The sequence below is a fragment of the Heliconius melpomene genome, chromosome 20 (genome assembly GCF_056956725.1).
Source record: "Heliconius melpomene rosina isolate 202511_hmr_F chromosome 20, ASM5695672v1, whole genome shotgun sequence".
NCBI lineage: Eukaryota > Metazoa > Arthropoda > Insecta > Lepidoptera > Nymphalidae > Heliconius > Heliconius melpomene.
In genome coordinates this window covers 11,864,751-11,890,903 of record NC_140408.1, presented here as the reverse complement: position 1 = coordinate 11,890,903, position 26,153 = coordinate 11,864,751, and the positions used below count along the sequence as shown (strand labels likewise).

Below are 26,153 nucleotides of genomic sequence, written 5' to 3'. Positions count from 1 at the left end.
TTCGTAACAATTTGTATTTTGTCTTTGGTAAAATATTTATTTCATTATCAACATCCATGTCGGCTTGTTGTATATGTACAGTTTTGTTTGTTTTTGTAATTTCAATACAAATTTATTGAATAGAAACACCATTATAATTTATGTTATTGAAGGAATTATAATAGTGATATTTAACATAATGCCGTATTATTGCACAGTGCCGCGGTGCACTTCGATGGCCGGTAAAGCTAAAAACGTATCATTTCACCAGTTTCCTAGAGATGAAGAGTTAGCTAAACTTTGGAATGAAATACTTAAAAGAGGAAAGCCCTACACAAAGTATTCTAAAGTATGCAGCTTACATTTTACGCCCGATGATTATACAATAACTAGCGGACAGCAAAATAAAGGTAAATAAACTCGTGTTAATTATGGGGGCGGGAAACGAATATATGTTTTATTGTTAATTTATAAGTAACTGTGTTACATAACAGCTTGTATTAAGTGTTAAACACAACGTAGCCAATTTTTTTATTCTAGAAATGTGATAATTAAATAGTCGTCACCTACTCCCCTTTGCTTTTTTCTTACTTACCCTCTAAAAAAAAAATGTTTAAAAAATTACAAAAAAGACGCTAGCTATCTATCTTCAAATTCCATCTTCACCTCAGCTTCATAGTACCATCATATTGTATTATCATCGAATCTATAAAGGACATGTTCCTATTGACTGTAGGACGCACGCACAGCTGTAACTGCTGATGATAGAAACGTGAAATTTGGATAGATGTGTACTTTCGTAATCTGGGCATCAACTAAGAAGGGATTTTGAAAAATTTTAACTCTATAGGGACGAAATAGGTGTTGAAAGTTTGTATGGAATTTTTTAAAATCGCAACTGATTTTTATAAAATTTGAAATTCTTAAAAATATTTCATTGAACACGTGTTTCGTGGTTTATTAGAATTACCCCCTAGACTGAATATAATTTCATAAATATATTTGTATTACATATTTGTATAGTTCAAGCGGGCATAGCCGCTCAGGTGTTCTAGTCTACATATAATTGCCAAGTTTCATGCTGATATAACAATTAGAAGTGTATGTTATTTAGATTCTTAGATTTAACTTTTACTTTCTTGGTATATTACAATTTGACTGAATGAAACCAGTTTAAAAAGTGTTGCATTAGTGCAGCTAAAAAATTGTATAAAAATGTATGACTACATAACAAACAAGAACAGATTTAGGAAGAATACACTCTAAGCTGACAATATATACTTAGGCACCCTAACACCATATATGCTTTATTATATAACTGTTTATAAATACACTAGCAACCCAAACACAGCTTTACATGATTAAACATTATTATATCATAGCCAAATTATACAAAATCTTTACATAAATTGTAGTCTATGTGATATCTTGATGTATCTATACTAATATAATAAAGCGGAAGAGTTTGTTTGTTTGTTTGTTTGTTTGAATGCTAAGATCTCTGGATCTACTGGTCCGATTTACTATGTTTTTGTTTTGTATGAAAGCTGCATTCTTCAGAAGTGCTATAGGCTATATAATATTACATTACACATATGTACTAATAAATGAAAATACTTTCTAATTTGACATGCAATTTATTCTGCCATGTTAATAACAACCGTCGTTGCTAAGCACCGGTTTGGAAAGTTTCTTTGTTGTTATAAGAAAATGTCACCCAAAATGAACTTTATTATTTTGATATTCATACTTTTTTATTTTGATATTCATCCTTATAAAAATAAATATATTATATAATAATTAATAAATATTCTTAAAGTTCAAGCAGGCGTAGCCGCGTTCGGGTCCACTAGTAAGCTATAATACTGTAAACTTGCATATGATGAATGTTTATTTGCATGAAAGTGCAATGAACATCCATTACTGACTATTATATTTATAATATTAGTAGAATTATTATTACATAATACATTAAAGTAAGAATTAGAATTAGAAACCTTTGTGGCATGGTGCAATACTATAAACATGATAGTTGTTGGTTTGACATTCATTTATCAAAATTAATTATTTTTTATTATTATCTGTAACTCACTCTGGTAACAATACAAAGTGGATTTGGAGTGGAGTGGTTGATTTCGGCACAAAACACAATGCCTTGAAATTCAGTGAAGTATTAGGAACAGTTACTACCTACTCTATATGCAAGATACAAATAAAGATAATAATAATATATCTATTAACTTTAAAATATAAAAAATTACAGGTCAATGGAGAACACTAAAAAAGGATGCGATTCCTTCAAGGAATTTGCCATCCGATTCACCATTGCCGTACCAAAGAAGGAACTCATCAGGGACACCACCATATGATGTAACTGATGCAAGAGTATGTTTTTGTTTTGTTTTTAATGTTTTTTTTTTTATTTAAAACTGTTATTTCACACCTAACAGACCAATTTTAGAATATGTTTTAAATGTTGAATATTTGGTTGGTGCAGGGGCTTGTGTTCTTTTTTTTAACGTTTGTATTTGCGACTTTAAATGCTACGTAAACAAGAGATGCGGGTTCAAATCCCACTACATTATTTTTTTTCATGTTTCTAAAAATATGGAGCTTACGATTTTATGTGCAAAGATTTTTTTCAAAACCTTTTTAGAAAGTAGCTTATTTTAACATAAGCCATTTCCAATTTAAAACTATGGAAACGATTATTTTACAGAGGCATCAACAAATGGCTCAAATATATGTACAAACTATGGTGTCTATGCAGGCAGCGAGTGTTAGTGCTTTGAATTGTGGTAAGAAATCTTACTTTATAAGCAAAATATTTTATTTACACCATTTATTTTTAAAATAGAAATTAAAAATTATTATATTCAATTTATTATATTATAATGATTGAGGCCAGTTGTGGCACAGGTTCACAGAGTGTGACTGTAAAATCAACAGGTGGGTTCCATCCCCACTCAAGGAGATGAAATATTTATTTAAATCTAGATTTCCATTTCTTCGCTCTGGTGTCGAGGCATTAGCGCGGCGTTGAGATCCGCCACTTCACATGCAATGCCTCCAAAATTTGGCGGAAAATGGGGAACAGAGTATCTTAACACTAGGTTCCCTGTATCCCGTATGCTGAGTACCCTGCTGCGTACGGATACAGATACAATTGAAAATACTTCTTTCCATCTTTGTTGATTTTTAACTGTGGGCAGACTTAGAGGTAATATATTTTGATATCAATGGTTTTGTAAATATTAAATAATTGTTCACCAAACAACAAAAATGCTGAGAGACATTCTAAAAATGTTTTGTTTTCTTTTTATTAAGTATCTAACCTCAGTATTACTAGAGTAAGATTCTAATCTATCTGATAGCTATCAATGTCTCCATACTTTGTTGCTATCTTAACTTCTTTACTGTTATTGTAAAGCTGAATTGTTTGTTTAGTTGAAAGCGCTACTCTCAGAAACTACTGGCCTAGATTAAAATTGTCTTGTACTTTTGGGTAGTCCACATATTGAGATATACATATGGCATTGATCTACCCTATGTAAATGTAGATACTTAGTTTTGTCATAGGCAGTGGAATAATTGTTTCCATTTGATGACACAAAACTACAGATAAAAGCTCCTATTATTAAAGTTACTAAAGACTTTATAGTAATGAATGTAGATTTTTATGTTAAAGTATATATTTTTTACATTTTACAGAACAACCTCCATCATCTCCTACAGAAGAATTAGAAACACAAACACCATTTACAAACAATTTCACACACACATTAGGTCATAATAAAAATGTACAATCAAAGATAAAATATAGAACTCAATCTGATACATATAAATGTGCATTGTGCTCAAAATGCTTCAAAGATCCAGACGTTTTCCTTCTACACAGACGTACCCACGTAAAAAGAGAAAAAGAGAATGACAAGTCTGAAATGTTAAAAGCTAATCCCATATTAGCAAATTTATTACAATCTAACAATGAAATATCAGATGTTAATAGTGTTAATAGTATAGAAAATCAAATTATGGTAGCACTGACAGCTAATATGAAGAATTATTTGAGGAATTTGTCAATGCTTATGACAAATGGCAGCGCTGAGTTTTAATATGGTGATAGTCAAGACTTTGAAGCTGATACGAAATTAGTTATAGAGTATATGAGTAAGTCGTATTTTTATTACTATTTTTTTCCAGAAATATATTAAAATAATTTTGATACTTAAAAAAGGAAGAGCTTACAAAGTAATTTGCAAAAAACTTCATGGTCTGTCTACTTAAACTTATTGATATATATTGTAATCAAATTATAATAAATGCTTACATAAATTAGAGCCTATGTTATTGTGATGTTTGAGGTATATCAATTAGTTTCTTCTAAATCCGTTGAGCAGTTGCATCAATATGAGACAAACATCTATCCTTAGAAACTTTCACATTTATAATATTAATTATTTTGTATTATAATTAAGTAGGATTTTAAATTCAGTTTTGTTTTTCATTAATGTTAAACTTAAAACTCTTCCTTTTTTATTTTAATATTTTCAATATAAAATGACTGATTATATGAAATAGTATATTGTAGTGTAAAAAAATATTAAAGAATACCCACCTTTATTAGTTATTAGTTTGTAAGATGTGTATTTTTTCTAACGGTATTACCATTATATTAGTAAAAATTCCCACAATGTTCCACAAAAAACACCATTTTGGTGGTGTTTCTATACAGACTGATTTTCATTTTTTTTCTTTAGTTTTACCATTTTTTGTGGTAAAAAATATTAATAAAAAGACTGATTAAGCTTTCTGCTTTAAAATGAAATTAATATTTTTTACTGTTTATTTCTATCTTTTTTTTAAATAATTACATTTTTGTGGCAAATATTTGTGAAATACATAAGTATTGAAACACTTGTGATATACTTCTTGAAACTCGATTTTTTTTCTTTAATATAAAATTGGTGTATTTTGTATATTTTTTTTGTATTTTGTTAATTTTAAAAACAATAGAACACAGATTTGTATTTTTTAAAGCGCAGTTCTACATTTTAAAAATAAAAGTACTCTTAGAAAATATATAAAATTTTGAATGTAGCGAGATTTGAATCTTCACTTTCGAAGCGCTAAGAGATGCGTTCTTCTCTCTATATGACTCTATTTACTTATAAGGCGCAAAGCGTATATATAAGAAGAACATATTATGGCAGGACGCGCGGACGGTACAGAATAAGCGCTAGTTCAAATCATGCTACGTTCTAATATATAAATATTTCCTAAAAGGTATAATATAAGACTGTATTGACTATTAATTCCCACCATATAAATATTATTATCTTTTTTTTAAAGATATCTTCGATTATTTTCAACTTTCAAACAATTTACGAAATGTTGTTTAGATATCTTTTTAAATATACTGTGAATAGTTTACTAAGTTTCTTGAAGTCTTAAATATTGACTGATTAATTTTAAAAAATAGTGAAATAATAATAATGACCTTTTTGTGTATTGCTGTAACCTTATCACTATACAAAAATAACCTAGAACATATTTTTTGAAGAACTAGCGCTTGTTAGTTCGCGGAACTCAACGCCGTGAAATGCCTAACTACAATTTAAACTAAATAGCTATAAAAATATTATTATGCTTAATCATGATTACTTTATTATATCCAAAACTATTTTGAAATTCACGATCTTAGTCAAAATGCGGCATTCAGTTCTGCTACTCAACACTAGGTTTCCTTTGCCTACCCTGCTATAGGAACATCCATTATTAAATGTACCTTCTAGTTATGGTAGTAACTTAGTGCCTTAGATTATTTCTAGTTAATAAATACTATATTTTGTAAACATGTTATTAATACAGAATCTGTATTAATAGTTTATATGTTATCTGTGCCTAGTAGTAAATTGTTTTTATTATTTACTTTCAACTTAGTTTTTTTTTAAAATAGCAACTTGTCTGATTGAACTGAAACTAAGGTTTATATTTTCCTTAAATTAGATATATTTTTTAAGTAAAATTATTTCCTTAATATTTTTTCTTATTCTATATGAAAACAAGGTTTTTTTTATAAATTACATTTAATAAACTTATCTGAACTTTTCTCCCTTTTTATTTTATTGTTTCTATACGAAAACAAGGTTTGTTCTAATTTTTTTAATCTTTTTTATTCTACTTTTTTTCTCAAATAATAAATTTCTAGAGCACACTGTTAAATGATAACAATATTTTTGTATTTATATACAAATATATATTTTGCTTTGTAGGTTTATAATTACTATAAAAAACGATTACTTTTTTTATCTATTTGCATTGTTTTTTACATTTTTAATGTATATTTCTATTTTAACGATCCTTCCGTCCCTAATAAAGTCAATTTTAAGTAATTTAAAAAAAAAAACGATTCCTGTGAAATTATAAAATTTTAAACCTCTTTGCAAAATATATGTATAAGTTTTGATCTCCCTTTTTGTAATATTTTAAAACTTAGTAATAAATTTATACTTGATTTTTTTGTTTTTTTTATATGTATAAATAGCGGCCCGCACGCGGCTTCGCCCGCGTAACTACATGATTATTCATTTAATAAACAGATTTGACTGACAGTCAAATGTGTTGATGTCAATGAATAATTTAATTTACTCGTTCAGAAACAGCTTTAAATGTTAAATTATTGATTTGGGTAAGGATTTATAATATTCTTTGTAAAATAACTGTAATGATTGAATATCGAATCGAAAATATTTAATTGAGAATCTCCTCGTTTTGTAAGTCGATTAAAAATACAGATTTATCACAAACAAATATAGATTTATTCATCCATCCATCAGCCTTTTAAAGTCCACTGCTGGACATAGGCCTCCCCCAATGCTCGCCACTCCGTCCGGTCCTGCGCCCTTTGAATCCAGCGGGTTCCCGCTGTCTTCTTCAGGTCGTCAGTCCACCTGGTTGGAGGGCGGCCTGTACTCCTTTTGCCGAGACGTGGTCGCCATAGATTTATTATAAGTATACATATGGATTGCTCGCTATATTTGCAGGTGAACTCATGCCTTGAGTTCATTCAAATGCCGACAACTTTTTTTAATGAACAGTTTTTGATGAAACAAACTAGATGTTAAGTTGAGTTAAAACAAAGCAATTGGTGAAAGTTTTAAGTAAATCGGTTCAGTACTTTCGGAGATAAACACGATCATATATACTAACAGACAAGAAATTTTAAAAATATATTTTTGCATTCTATTATTGTTTTTAAGTAACATTCTATCCATTTCAGTCAAAAATACTAAATGTGCAGACAGAATATTTTTACTGTTTTATTATATTATAAATATTAATATACATTGTAAAGTGATATACACATCTATTCGCCCTCTTACCACCTATAACATTATTATGGTGCGTATACCAAGCATTAAGGTAAGAGGTTGATAATATAATTTTTACATCCCGTCATGAACAACTTATGTTACAGAAGAAAATTCGTGATGTCGTTAAATGAAATAAATGAAAAACAGAATAACATTCGATATTTGTATATACTGTATAATTGTACACTAATAATTAAAAAAATACAGCTCCATGTTATATTTAAAATCTTATTTCGGTTAAGGTAACTATAATAGCTAGCCAACTACACAATACAGTAGTTCGTCATTAATAAATTTTATTTATTTCAGTAGCAATTCTATGTCGGGGGAACTCCCCTTTCGAAGTTTTTTATCTATGGAGATACAGTACGGTGAAAAAATCGTGGCAGCCCTAAAGTTGGGTTTTTTAAACAATGCATACAACAGATTGTTCACTTGGGAAGAATATTACAAAAGTAAGAAAAATCCTAAAATGAAATACTGGTACAACTGTGCATACTACTAGTGTACAAGAGGCTAACCGTGGCGCAGGGGCACAAGTGTGACTGTAAATGCGGCTGGTGCGGGTTCACTTCCCACTCGAGGAAATGAAATATTTATTTATATTTATATTTCTTCGCTCTAGTGCCGAGGCACATCGCGGCGTTGGGTTCTGCCATTCAATACGCAATGCCTCCTGAATTATTTGAAACGTGGAATAATTTTCTGCGGATCAATTAACAGTTCTAGAATATGCCCCTCTTGAATATATCATACTATGTATTTCATAAGAAAAAACTAGTGATAAGCACAGATCAAGGCCAAAATTCGCCTTCTGCACCCAAATTGGTCACAGTCACATAGTTTATTTCATACAGACTAAGTAATTACATTTAACCAAATTATACATATTTCTCTTGTCTAGTAAATATTTATAAATAAATAAAAAGTACAGAACAAATGTATTTATCCTCCTCCATCTTTCCCATAATATGGAAAAAATGTATTTATTATTCCATATTAAAAAAATAAAAAAAGATTCCGACGATTTGAGAACCTCTTGTTTTTGAATGTCGATTAAAAATAACATATATACAATAAATTACTTAGTTATCATAATATTGATATTCGACACTATCGTCATATGAGAGGCCTAAGCGTAACCTTGTCACAAAATATGGTTTCTACGCATTTAAATTTACATAATAAATAATCAATTAAATTGTTTGCCAAACATTGTACCTCTCTCTCTTTTCCGCAAATATTTATCAGAGGGGCATAACCGCGAAGCGATTCGGTCATGGCAGCACTAAAAAATAATATCTTGATATTTTTAAATTTGAAAATAAAATTTATTCATTTTTATTTTCAGATTTGAGAAGATTTGTTTATTTTTTGGTACTTGCATTCAACAAAACCAAGCCCAGTTTTGGTTTATACTTAGTACGATCATTTTCACTATTTGTTGTTCGGCATATCATCAGCTTAATTATTTTAAATCAGAATTGTTTCAAAACAAACTCATACACTTTATGAGCGTATGAATGTGTATGAATTGAGAATTTATCTACATTTTCATTAATTCAGCATATTATATAATTTTAATATTTATTAAATCACGAAAGTTTACCATTTTGATATATACTACAAATTTCAAAAGTAAGGCTAAATTAATATACAATAAGGTTTCAGAAGTGAAATATGAAAATAAAACTATACAACACTATTGTTACAAATACAATCTTATTTATTAAAAATCAAAATAACTATAAACTGAAGTTTAAATAACTAGAAACTTATATACAACACCAACAACATTCGAAAACACATATAGGTATTTACTCAGTGTTAATTATAGCAGCTCTTTTAACCAATTCACAATATTTATTAATTAAAACATTTAAATTACTTTATAACTTGCTAATAATGAGCTATTAACAACCTAGTAACAAATCACATCGACTACAACACGTGTAACCTCAAGTATATGAGGGCCAAATATGTCTTCCCGCTTAAATTAGTAACTTAATAACAAAATGAAAAGAGCGGGATGTCAAAATGACATTGACAGCGACATTGACACATTGCAGTACTATATTTGACAGTTGACATTTGTAGCACAGAAGTCTCCTAAGTCGGCCATTCTGACCCTGCGTCGTCCCCGACGTAGCTGATCCAGTTGCCTCATCACATGCTGGTGCATCCCGATTAGCCCCAAAGTCATCGGCGTCGTTTCATGGCTGTATTGATGAAAATTCTACAGTAGTACCATATTCGCTGTCTTCATCATCTAAAATTTTAAGTTTATAAATGTCTAAACAATACAACATAAGCGGATAGGCAATCAAAATATACAGACAAAAGATAAAAATAAAAAGTTTTGAGAGCTCTCATTTTTAACCCTGTAAAATCTTCATATCCAAGTATGTTCAGTCCGGTGCAGCAAACTCCGGAACCTGTGAACAGAACAGTCAGAAGGCGTCCCCTCTGTCTGCCAGGACCAAATGTCCACATAGACGTCACATGGCCACAAGGACCAAACGTCAGCAAGGACCAAACGTCCACAAGGCCATAATGTCAGCAAGGACCAAATGTCCACCTTGACCACAAGGACCAAACGTCCTTCAGAGCCACATGCTCTTCACAAAATCTTTCAGGGCCACACACCCGTCAAAATTTCTCAGGCCATATGCCTCATCAGACCAAACGTCTGATACAAGTCAAAGTCAAAAGTCAAAGTCAAAACACCCAACCCAACCCCATGTATGTGCCCAAAGGGACCACACATCCAATTGAACTCAATAAACAAACTGCCACATTACACCAGTATTGTACACTAAGCCCCACCTTGGTTGTCAGACAAAAATTAAACAATTAGAAAAAGAATTAATGGAGGAAGAGAAAAATAAAATGTCGGTCTGTATGTATGTAAGCATGTAATGATTTAGAAAGAAATTGTGCTAGACAACAAAGCAAGAATTAGTGCAATACAGTTAAAATAACTTGACAACGAAAAAGGCAGTACAAATTTCCAGTTACTAATCCCCATGCCATTGTACTATGTTAGAGCTCCTCGAGTGGTTTAACTACCACCACTCAATAATTAATTGCCTCAGTCTTATAGAAGCTCGGCCTAACCTGACCTCTATTTATAATTCAACCAACATGTTCAATTTCTGTTGAAGTAATAAACATATTCGAAATTTTATGGGAAAATCGGTTTTTTTTTTGTTTGAGTATTAATAGTAACTGAATCCCATCATAACGCATTATCAACACGTCATCAACATATTCTAAAACATGACTACATTCAATATGTGTAAACAAAAATATGAAAACATTCAACACATGTTTACATAAAATATTCATAACCACCACCACCACCAAATTATCCGTGTGTGATCATCAATCAAAGGGAGAAGATAGCTTCCTCCGACATTCAACCCTTTCAGTGCCCCACAATCAACACATATCCAGTCATACACACTTTGGATTGCACCCTCCAACACACATACTACACTCCTCTCTTCAAGATAGCTGACAATTTCATGTACTTTAAGCTTTTCCCCACCCCATATAGAAGATAAGCATTTTCCCATATTTACCGTTGTTTGCACATTTAATGGCACTGGCGATCGAATAATGTGAAAATTTATTTATTATGTACATAAGAGAATCCAGCTAATAACTTAAGTGGTACATTAATGTGTAGCCAAACGCTGAATGTGCTGACAGTCACTTCAATACAGACACACTTCACACTTCAGACCAGGACAGACACTTCAATAGACATTCCTAGGCATTGTTTACTCCTCACTAATTAAGTTGTCTGAAATTGTCTCCTATATCATAAACGATAAATTATTATTTACTATAAACATTCTTCTGGTTTCAATTTCCCATTTTAATTTGTTTAAAATAATTCAAACTCCTTAACCTCATAATAGTAGTACACAGAAATCTTTTGCTACAATAATCCCTCCCGCTAATTATTTATATAGCTATTAATAGAGGTAAGTCTAACTATTGTATCCTCAGTAATATAAGTAATAGTTGTAAACTTAGTCTTAGCAAAAATTATATATGTAGTAATCATAATGAACTTGATGTAATCGATAATCCTATTTGTGAAACCGAAATTATGTCTATGTATGTTATGGCTTTTAATTCACTTCCTACTATTTGTAAAACAAATTTTATTTTAGGAAATTTACATTTTTGTCAATCACTAGGTAATAACTGATGGGTCTTTATTCATTCAAATCTTCTAAATTGCATGTTAATTGTAATAACAATGATTTCAATGTAACTTTATTTGACACTGGAATTTTAACTTTGAAGCTGAATTTATTTACTCAGAATGTTACCTACAACATATGTTACAGATGTAATTAATTAATTATTAATATTTAGTCTCCATATACATTCTATCATTAGGCATGAAAATATTACATTTGGTTTTATTAACATAAAATTTACAATTTTTATATTCACTTGTTATGTAAAATTTATTAGTTCAATTAATCCAACAATTAAATTAAATTCTACTCATTCTGATTTCAATCTTATAGCAGACAATTGTTGCAATTGCACATAAATTAAAAATATTAATAATCCTAATTTGTTTAATTTAATAAATCCTAAGTTATATACAAGGTTTGCACCCTTATCTGCAGCATTGCATCACTTCAATACTATGTATGCATAGAGTAGCGTATATAATAAGTCATTAGTATAAAACATAGTTAGTCTACCTGAAACTCTCCTAACAGCCACACATTTTTCTATCTCCACTGTGACTCAATTCTATTTGTTTTATGATTGAGACTTTAATTAATATGTTTTAAATTATTACCAAATCTCTTTTTAATTGATTAAATCTTTTTTTTTTTTTTTAAAACAACTTAAAGCCAAATGTACATAACAGCACGCACTTTCTACATACAATAACATCAGCATCCAAAATAACTAGAAGAGGCATGCAAGATCTCGGAACAACTATCAAGTCAGTTCCAAGTGAGAACTCATCAATAGCCAAGGGCACAAAACCATTTCCTGCCAACAAAGTAACAGTATTACTCACCCTCCAAGTGAGAGCTCATCAATAGCCAAGGAAACAAAACCATTTCCTTCCAACAAAGTAACAGTATTACTCACCCTCCAAGTGAGAGCTCATCAATAGCCAAGGAAACAAAACCATTTCCTTCCAACAAAGTAACAGTATTACTCACTCTCTAAGGTACAGTTTATTGGTTCTCCCTCACACAACTAATATTTCAAAACAAACAAAGGTTACAAGTCATACTGCTACCATTTCTAGGTTTCCTTATCCAATGTTACTCACACCCCCTTCACCAACCATAAAATTGTTCTAATCGAAAAGAATTGTGTAACGAATGCCCAATTATTAAGCTATGAATCTCTTCTTTCTTTTTTTTTCTTTTTAGTCACTATGTATTATGCTCAACTGAATTGTGCTCAACTGGCAAGCTCGAAACGCCATATATCAAGAATTCAATTCAATTCACTAAGCCCTATATACATTGACAAGAATCATCTCAAGGCAAACTGGCACCCGTCTCTCCTCTAGCGCACTAAGCACAACCAGGACTCTTCAGAATCAGCCTGCATAAAACATCAACCACCTATGATCACCAGTAATCACTCACTCACTCATTCAACCATGAACATCACCCTTAAGGCGCCCAGAGTCATGTGATAAACATTCTGAATCATTCCAGTTACTAGCACTTCTAACCCTCTCCACCTCCTCATACTATAGCTCAATATCATTGATAACAGAGTCAAAGTTTGATATAAAATAGTTTTGTATTATTCAAATATTTAAAGAAGATATTGCATCAGAAAGATTACGGGCTAACTTGGTAACCCCTGAAGTACATTGAGAAGGTGATGAGGTATCAGAGGCCATACATTCAGATAATGCACCTTTGGGAAAAGTATCAAATCTAACAGTTAATCATTTAAATTTGTTTTTATCAAACTAGCATGACAGGTTGAATTATGAGAAGAAATGTTGTTTTGTGTACCTTTTTCAAGTTTGTCTAATCTCCAAAGAAATGCATTGTAATGCTCACCAGTAGAGGCACTCAGATACCTGGAGACACACAGAGACGCGTCGCGCATTGCAAGCAGAAGCGCGCATACACGTGCGGGGACGCGTCGCTCATCAGTATCAGAGGCGCGCAGACACGCGCGGGAACCGCATCGAGAGCAGTGGCGCGCAGATACGCGCGGGGACCGCATCACAAGCAGTCTCGCAGACGCATCGCACATTGCGAGCAGAGGGTGTGCAGACGCACATCAAGATGCGCAGGAATGCGTCGCACATTGCGAGCTGAGGGCGTGCAGAGGCACACCAAGACGCCCAGGTAAGCGTCGCGCATCGCGAGCTGAGATCGTGCAGAGGCACACCAAGACGCTCAGGTAAGCGTCGCGCATCGCGAGCTGAGGGCGTGCAGAGGCACACCAAGACGCGCAAGAAAGCGTCGCGCATCGCGAGCTGAGGTCGTGCAGAGGCACACCAAGACGCTCAGGTAAGCGTTGCACATCGCCAGCAGAGGTACACAGGGACGCGCGGGAACGCGTCACTTGTCGTGGGAGCAGAAGCACCTCATAGCGGCACGGCGTCGGCATGAATGTCCTGCAACAGAACCATGAAAGCACCAGCGCGAGCGCTCGAGTCCCATAACATGGCTTTCAAATGACTTAACCTAACTCGCTAACCGCGACCACGTGTCGTGTCCGGTCGACGTGATTTGTTTTGTGATTTACTTCCAGCATCACCCATATTTAACACTGTATTTCTATATAGGCAATAAATAATTTAAGAAAAGAGAAATGATGAAACTGGTGTTTTATTTGCTTTCACAAAAATAACAAAATTATAAGGTATAAGGATCTGGCCTGATGGGCTTAGATAGGTATCCCACTTCTGAAATTAGGTTTCAGAAGTGAAATATGAAAATAAAACTATACAACACTATTGTTACAAATACAATCTTATTTATTAAAAATCAAAATAACTATAAACTGAAGTTTAAATAACTAGAAACTTATATAAAACACCAACAACATTCGAAAACACATATAGGTATTTACTCAGTGTTAATTATAGCAGCTCTTTTAACCAATTCACAATATTTATTAATTAAAACATTTAAATTACTTTATAACTTGCTAATAATGAGCTATTAACAACCTAGTAACAAATCACATCGACTACAACACGTGTAACCTCAAGTATATGAGGGCCAAATATGTCTTCCCGCTTAAATTAGTAACTTAATAACAAAATGAAAAGAGCGGGATGTCAAAATGACATTGACAGCGACATTGACACATTGCAGTACTATATTTGACAGTTGACATTTGTAGCACAGAAGTCTCCTAAGTATACAATTTTACTAACAACACAAGTAATTGTTAATTTAACGTACTTTTAATCATTAAAATATTATTACTTCTACTATAATTATAGTTTAATATTTTATAAATTAGGAAATAATAAAAATTAAACAATGAATCAAATGATTGATTGATTGATTGATATAACTTAATTATTATTTTTATTTAATTTTTAAAATTATATCCTTATAATTCTTTAAGCAATCATTTTCATAAATATATCAATTGAGACGTAAGATTAAAAAAATAAATACTAATAAAATATTTAATCAACAACAATTAACTTCATAAAATCTTAATAAATAATTAATAATTTGACTAAAACACTTTTAAATTAAATACAGAATACATTTTTACTTTATTGAAATAAATATGTGAATTTGATTCACTTATTTTTAAAGCTACTACACGAGCGCTTCAAGCAAATTATTTTGGAACTAATATAAAAATACGATTTATAACCTGTGGACAATATCATAAATAATCTGTGTCAATAAAGTACCTTTAGGTTGTGTGAGGGGAAAGCCCTGGAAGTGAAGTTTTAATTTCAGTACATTGGATTATTATTGTATTACTTAAATTATGTACAAAATATTGAAATTTTATGAATAAAACGCACTGGACAAAGGTTAAAAGTGTGAAAAATAATACTATACAAAAATGTCAGCAACAGCAACGACGCAACAACCTAAGAAAGTTATTAAAATAGGTAAAATGCCTTGCAATATTAAAAAGAGCAAAATTGATGGTTTCAAATTTGTTATACCTATCAAAAAAGCTTTTATACACAGCGGATACAAGGAGGATGTCATATACAAGGCAAGCGAAAACGATTTTTTACAAGGGAAATACCCTAACTTGATTATAATAAATAAACTAAATGTTTTAAAGTGTAGCAGTCGTACTGTTGCTACGTATACATACGGTAGGGATATTGAACTTACGTCCGACGCTATAACAAAACTAATCGGTCAGAAGAACTACGACACTCTGTTTACAGCGCTGTGCTCTATCATAAACCCACAGTTAAGAATTGAAGGTATTCTGTCTTTACTAACTGAAAAATATATGTCTGTTGAAAGTGAAGCTCAAACTATCTTATCATATGGTGCTGAAATAATAAAAGACAAAGCTAAGGTAAGCAAGAATAGAGTAAAACGTAAAAAATTTTCCTTTTATCCAGTCAAAGATGAAATGTTAGAAGAATTTCAAACGAAAAAAGTTGTAATCGATCCTGACACTGTCAATTTGATAGAACCAGAAGATATAAAATTGGAGCCTCAAACGAAAACCCTGCCTGAACTTAGTTTAGATGAAGACAGCAACCTGTCGAACCTAAGTTTTGGTAATATGTCTATAGGTTCAAATTTTTCTATAGGCAGTATAATAGATTTACTGACTGATCCAAAATCTACCGTAGACACTGTGGATAGACATTCAGATATACAGAATACATATACAAAAGTGACAATGTTGGATGGTACATCAGTTACCATTAAAGGGAATCCAGATATCTTTCACATAGCGTCAAATGAAATTTTAGAAGAATTGTCTTTTACTGATAGAAAAAAAATTTTGTGTCATCAAGCGTACATTGATTGGAAATTTTGCTTGCAAAGAGATGCTGATGGGAATTTGTAAGTATTTTCTTTTATATAATTATATGTATTGTTAAAGCGCAATTCAATTATTAAAATAATAATGAATGTAGTCATTTTATGTTATATTATCAATATTTCATTTTAATTCATGAAACAGCTGTGGTTAGTATTTATATTTTCATATTTTTCAGTTAGTGTATATGTTCTCGGGTATCATTATAAATCTACTTTATAAATAAATAATACTTAGTCTTGACTGGTTTAAACCATAAGAACAGTATAAATAAATGCTCAATCTACATTTCACAAAATATGTAACATAAATCCTTTCCTCCCTTTTAAACTTATAATGTACCAGCAACCCCCGCACAGCTTCATCTGCTTTATCTATAATTTTACTTGAATTACTTTTGGAAATTAGATAAGAAAATAAAACTTTAACAAAACTGTTATAACATATTTGTTTTAATGAATTAAACTAATACTTTGTAGCAGTTTTGTTTAACAAACTTTGTGTTGATATAACTTTTTTGTTTATGAATTGATTTAAATGAAACTAACATAAAATAAGCCTGCATTGAAATCAGCTAAGTCGTTTCTGAGATTAATGTGAGCAAACATACAGACAAACAGACAGTTTTTTTATTATATTTCATTGTTTTGGGTTTAACACACACTACATTAATAAATACCCCTATTAATAGATTTTCTCATCCCGTTCCCATGAACAGACAGCAATCAGTTACAATTATTTATATGTATAAATTAATTATATTCTCATCATTCTTATATTTTACAATTTGATTAACTTGAGCATGAGCTTTTATTTATTCATTTCATTACTTTAATTTTTTTTTAAGGTTCCATACCTTTTAAGACAAAAAGGTACTTTTATAAGATTACTTTGTTGTCCGTCTGTCTGTCTTTCTGTCAAGAGCCTTTTTCTTAGGAAAGTTTGGAGATATCAAGTTGAAATTCGAATCTTATACTCAGAACTATGGTTCCTTGATTTTCTAAAAAAAATCGTATTTTTATCACTAAAGAGAATCAAAATTAATAGGGTATTTCCTAGAATTATAAAATTTAGCAACTAGTTATAGGCAAAGTGTAAAATGGGGCAAAATTTGGTGCTAAGATACGCTTGAATTTCAGAAAAAGCTCGAGACTTCCAATTTTCGTACGGAACACTCAGTGGACGAGCCCGACTCGCGCTTGTCAATTTTAACCAATATTTCCAGGGTAAAATGAAAATAATTGCTTATTTTGTATACACATTAAACACTCTAAGTTTGGGAGGTGAACTCTGACTGCAGTGTAGGTACAGTGGGTTACTTCGAAACGATTAACATGATATAAGTGCATCATAGACTTCTTCGATAAATGGACTATCCAACACAAATATTATTTAAATTCAATTAAAAATTATTTAATTTCAATTACGAGTTGGCAACAAGCGGTACATGAAGTTAGCCAAACAAACTAGATGTGATATAACAAACTATAGCACGTTAGGCAGAAGGAACCTTGTGTTAAATACACCCCTTTAGCCACGCATATTTTCAAACTAATGCGTGTTTCGCCACTCGTATTTTTCCTTACATATTTTTCCTACCCCCAAATGGGAATCGAATACATAACCCCACGTTTACTCGTCTTAATTCTCAAGGCTTCTTTATTTAATATATTGTTTTTTTTAAATCATATATAGACCTTTTCATCAAGCAGCTATGAACGACGATGTCGATTTACTAAAAAGGCATTGCGCTATGTTGAAAAACAGAAATGTACCGGTGGACATACCAGCTGAAGGAAACAAGGTAAAATATAAATTAAACTGGTTTAATAGATTAAATGCGTATATTTATTTAACAAACATATTAATTTAAAAAAAATAATCTTAGAATCAGAATTTGGGGAATTTTTAATTGCAATTAACAATCACATATTAACAAATTATTATTTGTTTGTATGGAAATCCCATAACAATTAGTTAACTGTTACTTGAGACGGCGCGTATTGTGCGGAGGTTCCTCACTCTGGAGCCCTATCCACCGATGGCTTGGACCCTTGTCCCGCCCTCGGAAGAGTGGTTTTTTATATTTTTAAATGTATTTTGTTATAATAATTTATTTTTAAAAATGTAAAATTTATTCACTAATTTAATAAAAGTATATTCTGATTTAACTGTTAATAGTGACTTTAATTGTCAATTGTGATAACCATTTGACTAAGCTCGCTTATAATTAGGTATGCATTACAATCAGGATTACAGAGTTGCCGAATTATTTATGAACGGAGAAAAAAAAATACTCCACTTAAAATACGAAAATAGTGTTTTTTAATTAAAAAATAAACTAAAGAGCTTATTATAAGCATCGTTTTCTTCACTATGTTATCTTTTGATAACGATATAGTACTGAATATCTTTTGCATTATGTCCTTAACTTGACCTACACAATTAGGTATTTAAGTAATATACCAAAATACATTAGTGAAAACTGCACTTAAGTCGGTTAAACAGTTTCTTAGATTAGCGTGCACAAACGAACATACAGACAGACTAAACGTCAAACAGACAAGAAATTGAAGGCATTGTTTTTAGATCCACTATATTGAAAAAAGATTTGTTCATGTCTAAGTGCCTCTAAGTACAGGCAGCGAAACCCGTGTGACTCGTGACGTTTTATCTTTTTCATTGTACCTAATTAATTCTACTGCGATAATAAACTATTTGCAAGGGAATTTACCTACTAGTATCAAATACCACGTGTCGATGCATGAATTTACACAAACTAATGTCTATATATAAACGTATAGTATAATTATATATGTAATTATACGCGAAAGTAATGGGTTCAATTTAGATAAACGCGTCTTTCGCTTATGGCTGGGTGAGCAGAGAGAACGTAGTGTTTAGAACCCTCCTTTTCCATTTTCAGCAGATTTTTAGAGACGTACAACTGGCGACACGATGTCTTTTTTTTAGTAATTTAAAAAATATACAGGGTGGAAGAGGCAGCGCTTCTTTTATTGAAACTGCATATAGGGTAATATATTTCAAACCCACACCTAAGAAATTAATCAAGGTACCTCAACAGTTTGGACGTAGGATTTTTTTTTCATTTCGCGATTTTTATCCATACCTGTATTTCGTGTGACGCACACATACGTGTGCGACGTTTCCGATTTGACAGGTAAGTGTGTGCGTACCTATGTTATACTTTACAAATGGCGTTTTATTTTAAAACGATAATTTTATTATTTATTTTGTTTGAAAAAATAACTTTTTCATTTTTGGGAATTATTTTTTTTCCGAATTATATTAGGCTTCTATAGAGTAGTTAAAACTGTGGTTTCATTTAAAGTGGTGCTGACAATTCCATCCTGTATATTTTTTTGCTGCGTAGTAAGTTAGGCATAGATAACTTTGTGACGTCGACTTTTGAAACATGGCTTGTTTAGTAGTGGAACTCAACGCCGTGCTATGTCTTTTTATCAGAGCGAGGGATTGATAATAATTTAATTCCCCGTGTGGGAGCTGAACAAAGGACCGTCGCGAGTTTAACATCACCTACATGTACATATGTATTTTATGTCGCATTAAGTCAAATAATAAGAATGTTTAGCGGAAGCTTATCTATCAACAATTGCTTTGGATTTTTCCACCATTTTCGATATTATCTTTTGAGTCTATCATTCACAACTAGTCCCCGCCCTCAACTTTGCTTGCGCGGACAAAATATCTTACACATTAATAAGACGAATCTAATCTCGATATGTTTTTTGTTTTTTAAAAAAAGCAGCTTTACGGTATATCCCGCACACAGCAGGGTATGTTCCCTCAACCTAGTGTTAAGACACTCCGTTCCCCACTTTCTGCCGAATGTTGTTACTAGAGCTAAGAAAATAATATAAGTAATAGCCACGACTGGGAATAGAACTTACAACCGTCGCCATTTTACAGTGAACAGGCCCAAATTCTTCGTAATTTTAGATATATTTTTTATTAACACTTTAAAGTGCTCTATACTGATGACGAAGTTATGATACACGAAATATTCATAGAATCGATTGTTGTTTTGTTGATACTGCGTTTTAGTGTTAAAACGGGGGTGTTCCCCGTTTTGCAATGGCACAGCGTTTCAATGTAAATGCAACGCTTGTAGGTTCGATACGCGGTCGAGGGAATGTTTATTTGAAATTATTTTCATTGAAACAACATAGATAATTATGTTAAAAATCTATAAATGTTGTCTATATTACCCCCGTTTTAACACAAACGATTCTTTGAAAATTTCGTGTACAACAAACATTTTAAAACGACACAATTTAAAAGTGATTTTGGTTTTTTACGCCATTTCTTTGTTTTCCAAAATAAAATGCAATTACATAATTTTTGCACCAAATGAGCGGTATCCCGCTCACCGCCGAATTTTCGAGATATTGCGTGTTGAGTGGCGGAGCTCAACGCCGGGCTTTTTTGACTTACCAGAGCTAGGAAAAAAATATTTCAATTTCTGTTTGTAGTCGGATTCTCGTCGAAAATTCTCGTCGAAGTCGAAATTTCTGCTGCGCCACGACGGCCTCAGAAAAATATATAATATATTATACATTTTAATATTCATTTTATTAGTATGTATCCATAAATAATTCTCACTCAGGGATATTAGAGGTTTTTCCCCGTTGACTCTTTCTTAGTAATAAATCAATATCGGCATTCCGGTCATATCGGTCATTCAATTTCAGCAAAACAATTATATTGTTTTAAAATAAATATATAGTATACAAAGAAAATAGATACGTGCAGACATTCTCAGAGATGTCATTTAGAGTTTAAGTGACGTTAAACGTATATATTTGTAGTTAAAAAAAACATAATTTAATTAAATCAAGTAACAGATCTAAAAGCTACTCCAATATCAGATGACCTAAATTTGGCGTCCGTATATATAAAATAATAAATAAGGAACCCGTCCCCCCCAGAAAATATCTCTAGATAGGCTCATGGACATGATTTAATAAATTCTACGGCAAATTCTATAGGCACTTGTTGCATTTGATGTACAAGCGTGTTTTTAGTTTCTTTTCATTGCATAGGGAGAATCTTAAAATAAATGATCGAGCAGGAAATTCATATAAATCAAAAATACTTTCCAGACAGCACTCCAAATATCCCTGCAGCACGATAGACCAAAATGCACAGCAATTTTACTCCAAAATGGCGCAGATCCCTTAATCCTAGATGATGAATCCAAGAATAGTCTACATTTGGCTGCCGAAGTGTCTTCGGAAAATATGAAGGCAATTCTTTCATATTGTAACAGTAATGCAAGGTGAGAGAGAAATTATTATTACTTTTTCATTTAGCCTCGTGCCTCGTAGCGTCGTGGATAAACGAAATATTTAATATCTTCATTTCCTCCTTCTGGTAACGAAGAACAGCGCGGCGTGGAGTTCCACCACACCACAGGACCCAAAAAATCGACGGAAAGTGAAAACGGAAGTGTCTTAACACTAGGCCCCTATTTATAAATCGCTCTCAAGTCTGAGATCGATGTTGAGATGCCGATTTCATTCATAAATTATATATCCTAGCGTTTTATTAACGCTCTCTAGTATACTATACGCCCGTAGGTTCCCAGGTTCCCTCTGGATACCCTGCTGTATGAGGAGTACAAAAATATTTTTTTATATATTTTTCTTAATATTGTAGAGAAATTCTAAGGGATGGTGACACTTGGAACCCTCAAATGGAGAACAAAACTGATAAAGAACTTTCATCAATATTATTAAATGAATTATGTCGTATTTATGATAATTCTGGTAAGTTATTGATATCTTATTTTTTTAGTTTCTCACTGTATTTAGCATATAGGATTACTATCTTCATAAATGTAGCCTATGTGTTACTCTGATGTATAAGGTATATTACTGTAAAGTTTCATCTAAATCCGTTCAGTAGTATCTTTACACACTTAAACATTTATGATATTAGTAAAATTTACTTTAAAAAATCCCCTAAAACTAAATTTTGAACGTACACTTCCTCCATATTAATTTGTTTTTTTTTCCAGGATATACTCCATTAATGATAGCAAGTAAAATTGCGAAGTATGAAAATGTATCACTATTACTAGAAGCCGCACGTACCTCTATTAATATGAAAAACCCTGCAAGTGGTGATACTGCATTGTATCTAGCTACTGCGGCCGCTTGTATACAATGTAGAGGTAAACAAGTAGTATTTTTTATTATTATGATATTAATTATATTATATATATTTCCCTCGAATAACAATTGAACCCAGAACCATCTTGATCTTCTGTAATTTGAATTGAGGAGTTCCATCACTCAGCATATTATAGTTTCTAGAATTTGGTGAAGCTGAAAAAAATCTTATATAACATTATACACTTAGCACGTTTTTTTTTAAAGTACTATATAATATATAAAAATACTATACAATATATAAAAATATTTAAAGTAATGAAATAATAACATCCATAATTCTTAAAGTAATTTTTTGATAACTGTTTAATACAGTTCAAAATAATTTCTCGAACCATGGCTAACAACAAGACACATTCAAACAAAAAAAAATCAAAATCAGTTAATCTGTATAGGAGTTACAATCCCACAGACAGACATACAGAAACACAGATATGTCAAACTTATAACACTCGTGCGTTTTCGACGTTTAAAAACTTCTCATTCCCACGTAGACTTATAAATTCTAGTGTAATCATGAATTTCATTATTTATTTATTTTTCAGATTCAAACGACCACACGAAAGTATCTCCAGATTTTATGAAAACTGTTGAAATATTAATGAAAAATGGCGCTGATCCCTCCATAGATAATTTATCCGGCAACAACACAAATACTCTACTAACAGAATTCTATATAAGAGATTTGTCAATGCTCATAGCGAATGAATTCACTTCCCAAAAATATTTTGATGGCAAACTAAATAAGAATTTTAGTGATTATATTTTAATTAAAAATAAAAATGGCGACGAAAAAGTTGAGAAAATTACTCATAAGCCTTCTATAAGTGATACTAATAATAAAGTTGTAGTAAAAAGTGTTAAAATTATACCACCACAAAATTACATTGTAGAAGGTAGTTCCAAAGTTATCAAATTGAATATTAACAAATCGAATCTTATACCGATAATACGAAAGCAGAATGTAAAAAGAACATGCAATAATAATATATCTGAAGATACAAAAAGTAAGAAAGCTAAATCTTAAGATATATCAAGATATCGAGATATAACAATTTCAACGAAAAAGTCTTAAGATATCTTAAGACGTTTGGAATCGGGTCACAGGTTCGTTCCCATGTTGGGTAATTTGTATGGTTCATACAGAAACCGAAGAAAGACAGCGGAGTTAACACGAACGATAAATAAATATTCGCATTTTCAGATTTATATCTATATATGTACAGTTCGCGCGCGAGCTGATTGCAGCTCTGAATGCGCTAGTGTTGGCACTTATCGATAATTTAAAAAGAAACAAAATACACTTGTATTTTGTATGTCTTATCAATTTTCAAATTTTTATTGCTTTACTTTGTTTTTAATTTGTCCCTAGCACGAAGGCAGATGGTCTAGTGCATTGCAGGCGTACGAGGGCGGGGGACGTGCTCCCCCGCCTCACTTTTAGTTATATAATTTTTTTAATAGTAAAATTTTATAATATTGTATATGGGGCACTCCACCCGAAGTGAATAGGTAAAATAAGTTGAAGTCTTTTAATTTTGGCTATTTTTTAATATAGGTGTACCTCTATGGGTCCTAAACACAACTGCACAATATTTTTATAGTACAGTTCTTAGTATACTAGTTATAGACGTTCGAAGTCGTGAGTGGTGGACATGCACTCTTACAAATTTCATTATCCAGTATTAACAGACCATAATCAATAAAATAGTGGAAAAGATTCCTCATTACCCACTCACGATTTCGAACCCCCTTAACTCCTAAACTAAACATTTTACTATAAAACTATTGTGCAGTTGTGTTCAGGACTCATATATTAGGTCTAACATATATAAATATAACCAAAATCGGAGACCGATTTCCATTTTCTACTTGTCTGCTTCGCGCGGAATGTGTATATTAAAGACTGTTAAATGCTTATGGGCTTCATCCAAACTTGGGGGAATTAATTATTTTTGTTTTCCGCTTTATTTGGAATATGTACGTGTTGGATTCTGCAGTTTTTAACACACAGTGTCTCGAGATCGAACAGAAAGTAGAAAACATTGTGTTTTGACACTAAATTGTCTGTTCCTATTCTGCTTTATGGAGCATAAAGCGTTCAGCTAGGAAAAAATATTTTACTGCTGTCAGTGTATTTGCAATGTATTGTAGAAAGGGAACCTAGTGTTACGACACACCGTCCCTCACTTTCCGAGACATTGCAAGTGGCAGAACTCAATACCTCGCTTTTTCTTGACTAGAGCAACTAAAATGAAAATAATCTATACCCCCGAGTGTGCATCGAACCCATAACCATTGCAGTTACATTTTATATTATAGTGTATTAAAATTATTTAAATTTTCATTAACACTAATTGTCAAACGTAGCATAATATGACTTATAAAGAAATTAAGTATTTTATTTTTCTTTAGTTTTGAAGTCAGTTAATTTATTTTAGGGTATATATGTTTTATAAAATATAATTTTCTATTTGTATTTAAAAAGAAAAATAAAATAAAAAAAAAAGACTTGTTAACATAATATAATACTTACTTATTATCTATATTGTTATTTTTTTAGTTTACCATAATATGTTTTCTTAGTTATAATTCTAAAAATGCGATGTGACCTATATAAACAATATCTTATATAAAAATTCCTATATATTTTAAAAGACAATTTTTTTTCCTTATTTTTCCCCATCTTTTTTTAACTTAACATTGTGTCCCCGATAGAGCAGAAGGGATCTGGGAACCAAATGTTAAAACACTTCCGTTCCTCGCTTTTCGTCGAATTCTGAAGATTTGCGTGTTGAGTGGCAGAAATCAACGTCACGTTTTGCCTCTACCTGATCGAAGAAATGAAAATATTGAATTACTAATTTTCTCAAGAGCGAATCGAATCCACAATATCGCGTTAACAGTCGCTTGTGCCCAATTTCTTCAAGTATGTATCAAACCGATCAGACGGACACTGTCCCTCTGCAACGTGATGGAATTAGTAAGAGTGAGTGAGGAAAGATATGAAATTATATTTATAACTAATACGTATAGTAGAAATTCGATAATCCGGCCCTCAGTTATACGGATTCGTGATTATCCGGTCTATCAACCGCGAATATTATTGTACACAATGAAACCTAATGCATTGCGCTTTGAGTAGCGGAACTTAACGCCGCGCTTTTACCTCGACAACAGAGCGAAGAAATGGAAATATAAATTTAAATAGATATCAAATCCTCGGGTTTGGATCGAACCCATAACCGTCGCGTTACAGTCACAGCTTTGTGCCCCTGCGCCATGTCTGGCCTCCATCCCATAGAAAAGATGGATTTAGTTTTACAAGTTTGTACATTGAATGTATGTTTATTGTTATTTTTGTTCTTTAATTATGGTGATCCGAGCGTGCCAGTTCAGCACTAATCACTTCGCCAATGTCACGTTGAATGGAAAACACAAAGGAGAGTGTACGGTAGTATGATGTTTATGTTCTTTCAATTACAGCACAGCACATACTTATAGAAATGCCAATAGATATGTGCATATTTTTAAAGTAAACATATTAAGTAAATAAAACTAG

At 31.8% G+C, this 26,153-nt stretch overlaps 2 protein-coding genes and 1 long non-coding RNA gene across 4 annotated transcripts; 2 read left to right on the top strand and 1 right to left on the bottom strand.

Annotated features, from left to right (window-relative positions):
• Positions 1–32: 32 nt before the first annotated feature.
• Positions 33–6,496, top strand: LOC146528023 (uncharacterized). The gene is made up of 4 exons (XM_085204015.1): positions 33–389; positions 2,243–2,364; positions 2,699–2,777; positions 3,691–6,496. Exons 1-4 carry the CDS (start codon positions 74–76, stop codon positions 4,092–4,094), a joined length of 921 nt encoding a protein of 306 aa, XP_085060141.1. The 5' UTR covers positions 33–73; the 3' UTR covers positions 4,095–6,496.
• A 2,897-nt stretch (positions 6,497–9,393) lies between these two features.
• Positions 9,394–13,769, bottom strand: LOC146528022 (uncharacterized). The gene is made up of 2 exons (XR_014879139.1): positions 13,453–13,769; positions 9,394–9,624 (listed from the first exon to the last, which is right to left on the bottom strand). It is a non-coding gene; the product is annotated as an uncharacterized LOC146528022 (long non-coding RNA).
• A 1,496-nt stretch (positions 13,770–15,265) lies between these two features.
• Positions 15,266–25,248, top strand: LOC146528021 (uncharacterized). Of its 2 annotated transcripts, XM_085204009.1 has the most exons (7): positions 15,283–15,801; positions 15,946–16,399; positions 18,072–18,180; positions 21,521–21,696; positions 22,077–22,186; positions 22,438–22,593; positions 23,137–25,248. In XM_085204009.1, exons 1-7 carry the CDS (start codon positions 15,423–15,425, stop codon positions 23,616–23,618), a joined length of 1,866 nt encoding a protein of 621 aa, XP_085060135.1. In that variant the 5' UTR covers positions 15,283–15,422; the 3' UTR covers positions 23,619–25,248. The 2 variants fall into 2 exon arrangements, with proteins under 2 accessions (XP_085060134.1, XP_085060135.1); XM_085204008.1 differs by having other exon boundaries at positions 15,266–16,399.
• The last annotated feature ends 905 nt before the right edge of the window (positions 25,249–26,153 follow it).

Coding starts and splice junctions, on each gene's coding strand:
- LOC146528023 (XM_085204015.1), top strand. CDS start 74: ATGTACAGTTTTGTTTGTTTTTGTAATTTCAATACAAATTTATTGAAT. Junction 2,365..2,698: donor ATGATGTAACTGATGCAAGA/GTATGTTTTTGT, acceptor ATTATTTTACAG/AGGCATCAACAAATGGCTCA. Junction 2,778..3,690: donor TGTTAGTGCTTTGAATTGTG/GTAAGAAATCTT, acceptor TACATTTTACAG/AACAACCTCCATCATCTCCT.
- LOC146528021 (XM_085204008.1), top strand. CDS start 15,423: ATGTCAGCAACAGCAACGACGCAACAACCTAAGAAAGTTATTAAAATA. Junction 18,181..21,520: donor TACCAGCTGAAGGAAACAAG/GTAAAATATAAA, acceptor AATACTTTCCAG/ACAGCACTCCAAATATCCCT. Junction 22,187..22,437: donor TCGTATTTATGATAATTCTG/GTAAGTTATTGA, acceptor TTTTTTTTCCAG/GATATACTCCATTAATGATA.